Below are 11854 nucleotides of genomic sequence, written 5' to 3'. Positions count from 1 at the left end.
CTTAAAACTATTAATGAACCTATGTTATTTAGGAGGGAGAGTGAAGATGCTAAAAAATTCTTCAGCATTAAAAGTGGATTAAATCTGACTGGAACTGGGAATATAAATCTTAATCCCCTCTGTTCCCATGTACGCAGTGGAGCCCACAGACAGAGGCTCCCTGCTCCTCATGGCAAACTCAGCCAGCACAAACCATAGATCAAGCCATGGGGCTCAATGACAGTGCTACTGAGATGGGGAAAGGTAATGTAGGTGTGTTTGGGGGAGGTTTTGAGAAAGTTTTGCTCAGATCAGTCTGTCCTAACTTGTCAATGTCTCTTCTTCCTCAGACATTCCCCCCGTGCCCAAAAGGAGCAAATGTCCAACAGCAGCTTTCTCAATGAAGTCTTTCTCCTGGCATTCACGGACACACGGGAGCTGCAGCTCTTGCACTTCTCCCTCTTCCTTGGCATCTACCTGGCTGCTCTCCTGGGCAACAGCCTCATCATCACAGCTGTAGCCTGTGACAACCATCTCCACACCCCCATGTACTTCTTCCTCCTCAACCTCTCCCTCCTCGACCTTGGCTCCATCTCCACCGCTGTCCCCAAATCTATGTCCAATTCTCTGTGGGATATCAGGTCCATTTCCTACTCGGGATGTGCTGCACAGCTCTTTTTCATTGTCTTTTTCATTTTGGCTGAGTATTCCCTTCTCACTGTCATGGCCTATGACCGCTATGTTGCCATCTGCAGACCCCTGCACTATGGGACCCTCATGGGCAGCAAGGCCTGTGTCAGAATGGCAGCAGCTGCCTGGGCCAGTGGCTTTCTCAGTGCTGTGCTGCACACTGCTAATACATTTTCAGTAGCATTCTGCCAAGGGAACACAGTAGACCAGTTCTTCTGTGAGATTCCCCAGATCCTCAAGCTCTCCTGCACAGACTCCTACCTCAGGGTGGTCTGGGCACTTGTGGTTACTGCCTGTTTAATCTTTGGCTGCTTTGTTTTCATTGTGCTGTCCTATGTGCAGATCTTCTCTGCTGTGCTGAGGATCCCCTCTGAGCAGGGCCAGCACAAAGCCTTCTCCATGTGCCTCCCTCACCTGGCCGTGGTCTCCCTGTTTTTCAGCACTGTAGTATTTGCTGCCCTGAAGCCTCAGTCCCTCTCCTCCTCAACTCTGGATCTGGTGGTGGCTGTTCTGTACTCAGTGGTGCCTCCAACAGTGAACCCCCTCATCTACAGCTTGAGGAACAAGGAGCTCAAAGATGCACTAAAGAAATTGATCCAGTGAGTACAGGGTCAGCGCTAATAGCTGTCCCATGTGCAGCTGCTCCTCATTCCCAAGGCATTTGGCAATGTAGTTACGTGTTGTTCATATCTTTCTTTCTTACATATTTTTCACTGTTACATTCTCCTAAAAGAATAAATATTTTGCTACCAGCCACTTGTCCTCAGGAATATCTCATTTGAATATTATCCAGAGATTCTCTTCAAGCAGAGAGCCAGGCTTCCCCTATCATCAGCAGAGATGGGAGAACCTCAGAGGTCACTAATCTGAGCTCCTTGGAAGCCTTCAGTGTAAGGAGGAAAGTTTCCCTTTGCAGTGTCTCTTTTGGCACTGACACCAAGGGAGCTCAGGGGCTCACAGTCAGCCTCAGACGACTACAGGTAACATTGTCCCATGTGTCCCATGTCCATTAAGAGAGCTCAGGTCCTCTTGCCACAGTCAGGGTGTGATCTCACACCCCTCTCCTGCAGGGATGGCAGCCGGCTTTCACCATGGGCTGACCCCTTCCCTCTCCAGTACTACCGCACTGAAAGCAAAGCAAGAGTCTGAAAGGAGGAGAGTCTGGATGCAGGCTGTGGGAACAGGCCCTCTGCTCCTCAGGACTGTTCCCCCACTGCCAGAGGAGGCATTTTCTGGCTGCAGCCTCTGTGTGGGAGATGCATATTTCTTGGAGACACATCTAACATCTACCAACAGCAGCAAGACTTTCTCTTTCCAGGGCTTTTCTCCTCATTTCCACAGTGTCCTGCTGTGCTCTGATGTGTGTATGTGGCCTCAGTGCTCTTGTAACAGGAGTGATGGTAGATTTGTGCTTCCCTGTGCATTGCTGTGGGCTCAGGCATTGGGTGCATTTATGCCAGACCTGATCTACACAATAACATTCCCATAATGAAAGGGGATTGTCTCCATTCCATGCCTGAAGTCTGGCCTTTCTGCAGAAGCCGGAGTCAAAAATATGACCAAAGAAATCACACCATAAAAAGACCTGATGCTCTGCTTGTGAACTCCATGGGATCTGTGGGGCAAGCTCAGAGTCTACGTGTGACCTGTTAGGAACTGAGGGTTGGATCCAGGATTCATCTCTGGGTGACCGGTGCCAGAGGAGCTAGTGAATGATGTCTGGATTTCCTGCCCGAGGCTGTCCCACAGGTGATAGTGCTGATGACAGAGGCCCATCCTTTTGGAGGGTAATCTGAGCCCCCAGGAAAGCTCGGAGAATCTCCAGGTATGGCATGTGCCTAGGGTGGGCAGTGAGTGGAGTCGCTCTAAATGAGGGACAGCCTGTGGTGGAGTAACCAGGAGGCAGAGCACTAAATCCAGGTATACATGGGGAAACGAGGGCTCTGTGGTCCCAGGAGAGGCAGTGGGGAGCCAGGAGGCAGAGGGAAGGAGGCCTGGAGAGTGATTCAAGGTTCCTGCAGTGAAGCATCACAGGCTGGAGCCTTGCCTGGCTTATGCTGTGGACATGCCTGTGCCTGGCCCTGCACCTCTCAAGTCCGGTCCTGTCCCTGTCCTCATCCTCATAACCTGACTCCTGTCTCTGCCTCCACACTACAGACTAGAAAGCCTTATAAAGGGATACTAGGACCCAAGCAGCACCCGGAGAAAGTTTTAGGTACAAGAGGTGGCCATATGCGCACAGCAATGCTTGTCTGACAGCCAATTCAAAGGAGTAAGGAGAGCTTCAGATTTGGACCCCTACTCAGCTAACACTGCATGCAGAATCTCAGCTGGATAAAAAAGTGAGGGCAGCCACCTGGGGTGGATCTTACAATGATGCACAGTTAGGAGACGCAGCTCCCGCACCCCTGAGGGCAATGCTGGAGTCTTTTAGAAGTGAGCTGAGGTGGGGCTGGCACCTCCAGGGTGGGTCAGGAGAGGGCAGCTCCCCTCTGCCATGCTGAGGCTGGGGCAGGGGCAGAGGCTGGGGCTGGACACAGCTTTTCTCTGGGGAGCTCCTGGAGGAGCTGCTCTGGGTGATCCTCCACCTCTGCCCTGGCAGCAGCACCAGCGCTCAGGGTGGTGGGCAGGAAGTACACAAGGGTGGGAGGAGGACTGGCTACCCAGGAGGACCACTGGGACCGTGTCTGTGCACACTGGATGGTGTGAGGAAAGGCAGAGCTCAGCTGGGGCTGGAAACAGAGACCTCGAACATGAGAAGGGCTGCGGTACTAAAAGACTTTTTTGCCTCAGCTTCCAGGACAAGCTCTGCCTGAGGCCTCCCAGTTGGCCAAGCCTCCCAATAGAGTCTGGGGAATCTGAGCATCCACCCCAGCCCAGCATGGGCTGTGCCACATGTGGGTGCTAGCAGACATCATGCTCTTGGATCTGCCAGGGTCTGGATCACAGCAGAGGCCATGCCAGGCTGACCCTTTTGCCCTCATCAGGATACAGAGACCTGCAGGGGGACGGAGCTGGCCATGGACCACCCCCACAGCTGGAGGAGTAGCCAGTGCTGGATAGCAGTTGTCCGAGGGGCTGGCCTATGATGTTCCCCTTGGGGCAGCTTGTGCCATGTAACACAGAGAGCAACCTGGGCTCTTCTCTCTGACATCCTCCATGTCCTGGTGCCTTTCCCAGGAGACCTGCATTTGCCCTGCAGGCACATGGCTCTGCTCCCACACTGCCATTCACAGGCATTAGCTGCCTGCTGGCACTGTTCCTCTCCTGGGCCCTGTCCAGTCCAGCAACTTCACTGCCGTCTCCTCAGCCCACCCAGCAGGGCAGCCCAGGATGGGGATGTTGCCAGACCAGAGCCTGCTGCAGGGGGGTTGCAGAGCTCTGGGCACTCATCCCACAGCCCCAGCCCCTTTGAAGGGCACAGCAGCTCCTGGGGACAGAGAGGGGTGTCAGTCTCCCCATCAGCTCACAGAACTGGAGGTTGGCAATGGCACAAGGAAACGGAGAACAATCACCCCATGTCATGAGTCTTTCCTCATGTCAATGTGTCTGTGCTGGCCTGGCTTATCTGATGGTTCCTGAATGCCTCCCCTGGGCTCTCCCAGGCCCTGGGATGGCAGTGCTGCTCTCCAGTGCAGGTGGGCTGTGGAGCCACAAGGTGACTCTTCACTGGCCGTGCTGGTCAGGGCAGACCCAGTTGGATCAGCATCATTGCACCTGACAACCCTTCTCCAGGGTCCGTAGCTGTGGAGGATGGATGGAGTGATCAGAGGGCATTTCACATCGCTCAGCATGTGATCAGAGGTGTCATTAGACACACCCACTTTCCTGAGACTGTAGAGATCTAAAATGGTGTGTTCCTTGTTTCAGCCCTTTACATTTAGGTTACTCTGCTTGGTTTTGGGAGTCTCCACTCACTGGCCATCCCAGGCACACGCTGCCCTGGAGATGCCTGTGCTCTCCAGGTGGCTCCATATTCCCTTCTAGAAGGATGGGCATCTGTCACCAGCCCTCCAACATGTGAGACAGTCCCCAGCAGAAACCTCTTGACCATTCACCTTCTCCAGGGCCCCTGGGCACCCCATAAGTGAGGGCTGCATCCAGCCCTCATTCCTACACAAATCACCCAAAAGAGCTGCTGTACCTTGGCACAAGGATATCCCAGGCATTGAAACAGGGCCTTTTCATGTGAAATTCCCTGAGGATATTATTGGCACCAGCTGGGGAAGATGAGCCCAGCCTTCAGGCACAGCAGTAAGGAGATGCCCTTTTATTGCATAGATGCTACCTAGGAGGCCAGCTCTAACAAAGTGATAGGCAGATTTGCATAAGGCTGCTGGCTCACACAGATGGGATTTGTGCTTCTGGAGAAGTGCAATGAATTCAAACATTTGTGCACAAACATGACTGTCACAGACAGAACTCCCAAAGCACAAGAGCTGCTGGAGAAAAATGGGAAATCTGTTGTGAGGAGAGATGGGAAGCTCATTGCTGCTGAACTAGTACCAGCTGAATCAGTTTCCTCACTGCCTGCTGGAGCTCCTTGTTCCTCATGCTGCAGATGAGGGGGTTCAGTGTTGGAGGCACCAATGAGGAAGAACAGTCAAGACAGAAGAGAGAGAAACAGTGCTCAACAGCAGGTAGAACTGAGTACCAAATATACCTTGGGGCTCATTACAATGCAAAGAGCCCTTATGAACCACATCTCTCCTGATAATTTTCTCCAAGTCTTGCATGGCTAATTGAGTAAGTTTGAGGAGTGTAGCTGAAAGATGGAGATTTCAATGATATACAAGATCTTTATGCTTTTATAGCGGTGGTCATGGAGGAGGGGGGTTATGGTTACCATTCTTCAGCTTTTCAGTTCTCTACTTGATATTGATCCAGAGTGTCTCCTAATGAAGTCAGGGCATGTAGGAATAGCAGTATCCCAGAGGTCAGGCCCTGTATGGGCAATCTTCCTCCCCGTCTCCCCAAACCTGCCATTGCACTCATCATCTTCTTGGGACTTCCATCATTTGTCTTAAAAGCTAAGCTTCTGCAGAAAGCTGCAACTGAATATTACAGCTGATATACCCCAATTCCCACCTGCTTTCCTTAGACAACTAGCTGCAAATATACCCAGAAACGTTTTCATTTAGTTGCACGATATACTTTCAGTAAAAAAAAAAAAAAAAAAGAAAAAAAAAAGAAAAGAAATCAGTAACAAATAGCCTCACAAATGTCTGAATGATCAAGAATACAGGTCCTGAGATATTGCACAGCTTTACAGGCTCTTTACTAGAGCCTGAGCAGCAGCCCTGCAGCGTGTGAGTGTGTCCTGACATGCCCAGGACCAAAATTTGGGAGATCCAGGGAGCCAGGGCTGTACAGTCCCTCAAGAGAGCCAGGATGCTGGGACGGAGTTGTGGGGGGGGATCCAAGGTGCCAAGGACTGTACGCAGGTTAGAAGCTCTGCCATGAGGTGATGCTGAAAAAATCAAGGCTCACCTGTGGTCAGGAGAGAAGAAATACATCTCCATGGGCTCAGCCAGAAGGAAGGCTGCACAAAATTCATGGGAAATGGGAAAACATTTGCTGCCTGGCATCACCCATGGCTTTGGAGAATAGCGAGCACCAGGGTCCTCAAGAAAGCCCGATGGCGGATGTGTGTTAAGGAGACTTTTGCTCTTTTCTGGTGTATCACATCTGTCTTATGCACCCCGGACCCAGCTGAGGACTTCTAAAACTTCATAACCTGCTTAGGTGCCTCAAGGAAGAAGGCTGTGTCCTGCTCCATATTATCCTACATCCTGCTTCTACAGAAAGAGCGACCCACAGCAGAAACACATGACTTGGATCCTGTCTTTGATAAATGCCAAAACCCAAACTAATCCCAAACCCCCAGAGAACTGCACAGGTCTCCCCAGTGCAGACACTTGTCAATGTGGGGCTGCAGAAGTGACCTCTCCAGTGCCCCATCTGAGAGATTTCAGAACCTTTGGCATCATCTGGAGACATTCCTGAAGGATTTATGAGAAAATCGTGGAATATTACTGAGATGAGGAGAGGTGACTGCTCTGTAGGACATGAGGGGAAATGTCTCAGCTCTCTCCCTGGCTGTGCCATCTCCATGGCAGTGACCTACTGAGGCCCTCAGTGACACAAGCTGAGGCCACAGTGGGATGAGCTGCATCACAGGAGGTCTCCACGTGACGTAGCAGGGCCCTCACTTCCCTGCGAGGGCACTGGGAAGCTGCTTCTCTGGGATCTGCTGGACACTGATCATGTGCTCCCCACTGCTGCACTTTGCAGCTGGTCCAGATTGAGGAGAGGGGACAGGAGGCAGCAGGGCCACATTGGGCCGCTTGTGGACAGGTAGAGGAGCAGGGACACATTGCAGAAGAGTTGTGGGTGACAAGATGGTAAGAGCATCCTTTTTCCCCAGCTGGACAGGTAAGCTGAGGGCAAGGGGGCAAGTGAGATGGAGGACCCAGACCATCAGCCCAGATGACAGCTCCTTGTTCCCAGTGCTCCTGTGGCTCTCCACCAAAGATAAGGGTTTCACAAGCTCCTTCCTGAGGTGTCATAGAGAGTGTTAACTGCAAAAATGGCTGAGGATTCTGGGCTATGGGTTAGCTGGATGGCTGAGGGCTGCCACAAGAGCCCTGTGTGAGGGTCTCTTCTGGCTCAGGGGACTCCTGGGTCCTGTGGCTGGGTCTGCCCTGAGCCCCAGGGCTCCTGTGGGGCCAGTTTCCTCCCCTTGTACAGAGTGGGGGCAATCCATGGCCAGGTTTCCCTGGGAGTGGGTCCCCCTTTGGGATCTGGATCTGGCAGGAAAGGGGTCCTGTGTCTTGGAGCAGGGGTGTCCTGTAGCTCCCATGGGACTCTCAAGAGCATAGGCAGAAGCTAATCTTCATATTTTTTTTTGTAATAGTAGTAGTAACTTAGTAACTGATATCTAAAGGGTGTTTTGCTGCACTATGAGAATAGTGAGACCATGAGGGGAGTCAAGGTGGCCATTCAGGAGCTGGCTCAGCCACGGGGGAGGCAGGAGGAGCTGCAGATAGCAATAGCCAAATGGCCAAGGTGCGGGCAGGGAGATCACAGCTCTCTGTGCCAGCTCTCTGAGCTATGCCAGGAAATCACCAGTGTCAGATCAGTTCTTTGGCAGGAGCGGACAGGCCAGCCAGGGGCACATGGCTTCACTCTCGATGATAAGGTCACTTCTGTCTGAGTACCTGATAGGCCAGCTGCAGGAAGAAGGCTTGGCTGGTGATGGTGAGGTCACTTGTGACTGCTGAACTGATTGGATAGCAGCAGAGCTGTGCCTGGAGAGGGGACTGTGAGGTAACTTGCAGCTGATGGGGCGGCAGCAGGTCCATGGCTGGGCTATGTGCTTTGGAGCTCACTTCTGCGTGTCAGCATTTGTTTCATGGCTGCAGAAGTTATGCTGAGGTGCCTGCTGTCTCCAGGGCTTATTGACCAGTGACAGAGACATGTCTGTGGTGGTGACTGCAAGGTCATCTCCTTGTGAGTCCCCGAGACGCCAGCAGCAGGCAGACAGGCATGGATGGCGACTGGGAGGTCTCTTTTGTCAGAGGACCTGATTGGCCAGCAGTAGCAAATGGCTGGGGAAGTTACCTTGAAGAAACTGATGTCTTAGAATCCAGGGGCCAGCAGCAGGCACCTGCTAGGGGTCTGTGCTTGTGAGGGCATGTGAGGTAAAAGAGCGAGACGAGAGCTGGCGTGCTGAGCCCCTGGGAGAGCACTTGCCCTCTGCTTCCTGGAGGTGGGAAGTGGGCAGGCGCAGGGCTGTGCCTGGCTGTTCAGGGGCATCGCCTGCTGCAAGGCCTTGGAGGGTTGGAAGGGAATGGAGGGGCAGGAGAGTTGGACTCTGTGTGTTTTGGGACTCCTGGTGTGCTTCCTGCCTGCTGCCATGTCTAGTCCTGTCCCTTGTGTGACCCTGCTGCAGAGGGTGGCCACCCTTGTTGGCCACCCTCTGTGAGCATGATAAGCCCCACAGCCAGGAGGGTATTGGCACTTCCTGACAGCACAGCTGCAGGACCAAGCACTTGGGCCACAGCCAGCACCCGCATGACACAAAAAGCACAGCTAGGAGAAGGGAACAACCCTGCACTTCTATTGCATGAGTGCAGGGACAGCTGACAAGTGGCAGCTCCTGATGGAGCCCCAAGCCTTCAACCTCTCACACTACATTTTTTTTTGTGAAAGCCAGCACATGCCAAGAATGTGGAAGAGATGGAAGTGCCTGAGCTCCTGCTACCAAGGTGCCCCAGGACGGAGAGACACTGAGCTGCAGGCCACAGCTGGTTTCTTGGTGTTGCAAGAGCAGCAGTCCCTAGACTGAAATGGCCCAGAGGAACCTTGGGAATGGGCCGTGCTCAGTGCTACAGAGGAAGAAGACTCCTGCCTCCCAGGGACTGCTGTCAGTCTGTCCTGGGGGAAAATTCCTTCCACCTCCACACTCCCAGCTGGCAATCGACTGTTCCCTGTGCACGTGAACAAGGTGTGACTCCCAGCTAGCTCTGGAAGGGGGCTCAAGCCCATCAGAGAACACCAGTGCTGCCTGACCCCTTTCCTCTTACAACCTGCAGGAACATGAAGGTTTTCAGAGAATGGGGGGAAAAAAATCCAATAGACATGTTAGAGTTGGGGGTAAATAAATCTTTCCTGGGCCCAGCAGGGGACCACTGGGTGCTCAAGGGGTTGAGTGAGAGTGATGACACTTAGGCTGTACAACCATGCTGATGGCACATCTTCATATGCCATTTCCTGTGTTGACTGGGTGCTGCATCTGGCACTGAACAAGCTGTGTATGGGGAGCTTTTGGAAAAGATTTCAACAGCCTTCTCCTCCTGCCAGAGGAATGATTGCAGTCTCTGAAGGACCAAGGTCACAGATAGCTTTGAATCTGAGCCTGCTTGGAGCTGGAACTGGGTCAGACTACCTCCAGAGAACTCTTCCAACACAAATTCCTCCACCATCCTGTGGCTGCACAAGGGCTGCATCAGGTGTGAAATTCAGCCTGTTGCCTTCCCAACAGGAAATATGTGGGCACAGTCTCCACTGCCAGAGGAATGGCTGCTGAGAGTGGTGGGTGGTGTCCCTGTACTTTCCCACACGAGGCGGGCACAGGCCAGCAGTGTCCAGCAGTGCAACATGAGTATGGCAACAAACCCTGCAAGCCTGCTTGCCTTGGCCTCTTTGGGACAGCTCATCTGATGGGGCTTAGAAGAGACCCTGAGCTGGAAGAAGCTTACTGTCCACTGCTTCTCAGAGAGTGAAAGCACTGCCATTGCTGTCACTTGTCTCTGCTATGTGTGTCTCTGGAGGCATCCCAGGCAGAAGAGGAACTGCATCAGGAGTCTTTCTGAGGCATGGTGTATGGGAAAATGCAGAAGAATGTCAAGAAGACAGGTGATGGAAGGTATCCAGCCTGTTCTGTGGGAAAGGAGCATCAACAAGGCAGGTTGACCCCTAGTCATGATCATCCAGCTGGGCCTGTGCCAGCGTGGCACTACACCTGGGCTTTGAATCAGAATTACCGGTGAGCTCCTTACGTGTACAGTGCGTGTGTATAGCACATAAAAACCCCTTCTAGTGCCCCCCGCAGCGTTCCTCACCATGGACCGATGCTGAGAGTTCCCTTGGATTCCCCCACACCTTTATTGACTCGATCAGGAAGCTGCTGGGAAATCCGCATTTAGACACAGAGGTAATAAATGACCACAGTGCGCCTCGTGTTTGTGTTTGTGTCCCTGCTGGGGGTCCAGGCATTGCCTCCATCTTGCTCTTACAATTGGCGCAGTTGGCAGGATACACAACCACAATGTTGTGGCTGAGGAGAACAAAGATAACTGGAAACCTGCTGGAAAGATAGGCACATACAGTGCAGGAGGACCCTGCAGAGCACTGATGATAATGTCTTGACACAGATGGTGGAGGAGCCACCGAGGAGCGGTGTCCTACTGGACCATGTCCTAACCAACAAAGGAGGTCTGGTTGGAGATGTGAAGGCTGGGGTCAAGCTTGTCTGCAGTGACCACGAGATGGTGGAGTTCAGGATTCTACATGGAGGAAGGAAGGCAATAAGTAGGGTTTCAACCCTGGATTTCAGGAGAGTGGACTTTGGCTTATTCAAGGACCTACTTAGAGGAATCCCATGGGTAAAGGCCCTAGGAGGAAGGGGGTTCAAGGAGAACTGGCTAGTATTCCCACATCACTTCCTCCAAGCTCAAGAGCAATGCATCCCAAGGAGAAAGAGGTCCAGGAAAGGGGGCAGGAGACCTGCATGGATGGGCAAGGAGCTCCTGACAAATCTCGAACGGAGGAAGAAAATACATAGAATATGGAAAAGGAGACAGGCCATTTGGCAGGAATATTGGAATGTTCTCAGAGTGTGCAGGGATGTGCAAGGAAGGCCAAGGCCATTTGGAAATAAGTCAGGCAAGGGATGACAAAGACAACAAGAAGAGCTTCTTCAAATACATTGTTAGCAAGAGGAGGACTGTGGAAAATGTGGACCAACTCCTGAATTGGGGGGGTGGGGAGGGAGCTGGAGACAAAGGCTACAGAGGAGGCAGAGTTACTGAATGCCTTCTTTGCTTCTGTCTTTGCTGCTGAGGGCAGCCCTCAAGAATCTTGGAGCCTGGAGATGAGACTTTCCCTTGGTTGAGGAGGATTGGATTACGGATCGTTTAGGCAGACTTGACATCCACAGATCCATGGGCCCTGATGGGATACAATGACAAGTACTGAGGGGGCTGATGGATGTTATTGCGTGGCCGCTCTCCATCACCTTTGAAAGGCCGTGGAGAACTGGAGAGGTGCCTGAGGACTGGAAGAAATCCAATGTCCTTTGGCCTCTTTGGGACAGCTCATCTGATGGAGCTTAGAAGAGACCTGGAGTTGGAAGATGCTTACTGTCCACTGCTTCTCAGAGAGTGAAAGCACTGCCATTGCTGTCACTTGTCTCTGCTGTCTGTGTCTCTGGAGGCATCCCAGGCAGAAGAGGAACTGCCTCAGCAGTCTTTCCGAGGCATTGTGTATTAGAAAATGCAGAGGAATGTCAAGAAGACAGGTGATGGAAGGTATCCAGCCTGTTCTGTGGGAAAGGAGCATCAACAAGGCAGGTTGACCCCTAGTCATGATCATCCAGCTGAGCCTGTGCCAGCATGGCACT

At 52.5% G+C, this 11854-nt stretch overlaps 1 protein-coding gene across 1 annotated transcript; it reads left to right on the top strand.

The window, feature by feature from the left end:
* Positions 1 to 357: 357 nt before the first annotated feature.
* On the top strand, positions 358 to 10764 carry LOC134154572 (olfactory receptor 14A16-like). The gene is made up of 2 exons (XM_062601247.1): positions 358 to 1268; positions 10731 to 10764. The coding sequence occupies exons 1-2, from the start codon at positions 358 to 360 to the stop codon at positions 10762 to 10764; spliced, it is 945 nt and encodes a 314-aa protein (XP_062457231.1).
* The last annotated feature ends 1090 nt before the right edge of the window (positions 10765 to 11854 follow it).

The sequence above is a fragment of the Rhea pennata genome, unplaced genomic scaffold (assembly GCF_028389875.1).
Source record: "Rhea pennata isolate bPtePen1 unplaced genomic scaffold, bPtePen1.pri scaffold_32, whole genome shotgun sequence".
NCBI lineage: Eukaryota > Metazoa > Chordata > Aves > Rheiformes > Rheidae > Rhea > Rhea pennata.
This window is presented reverse-complemented; position numbering and strand designations above follow the sequence as displayed.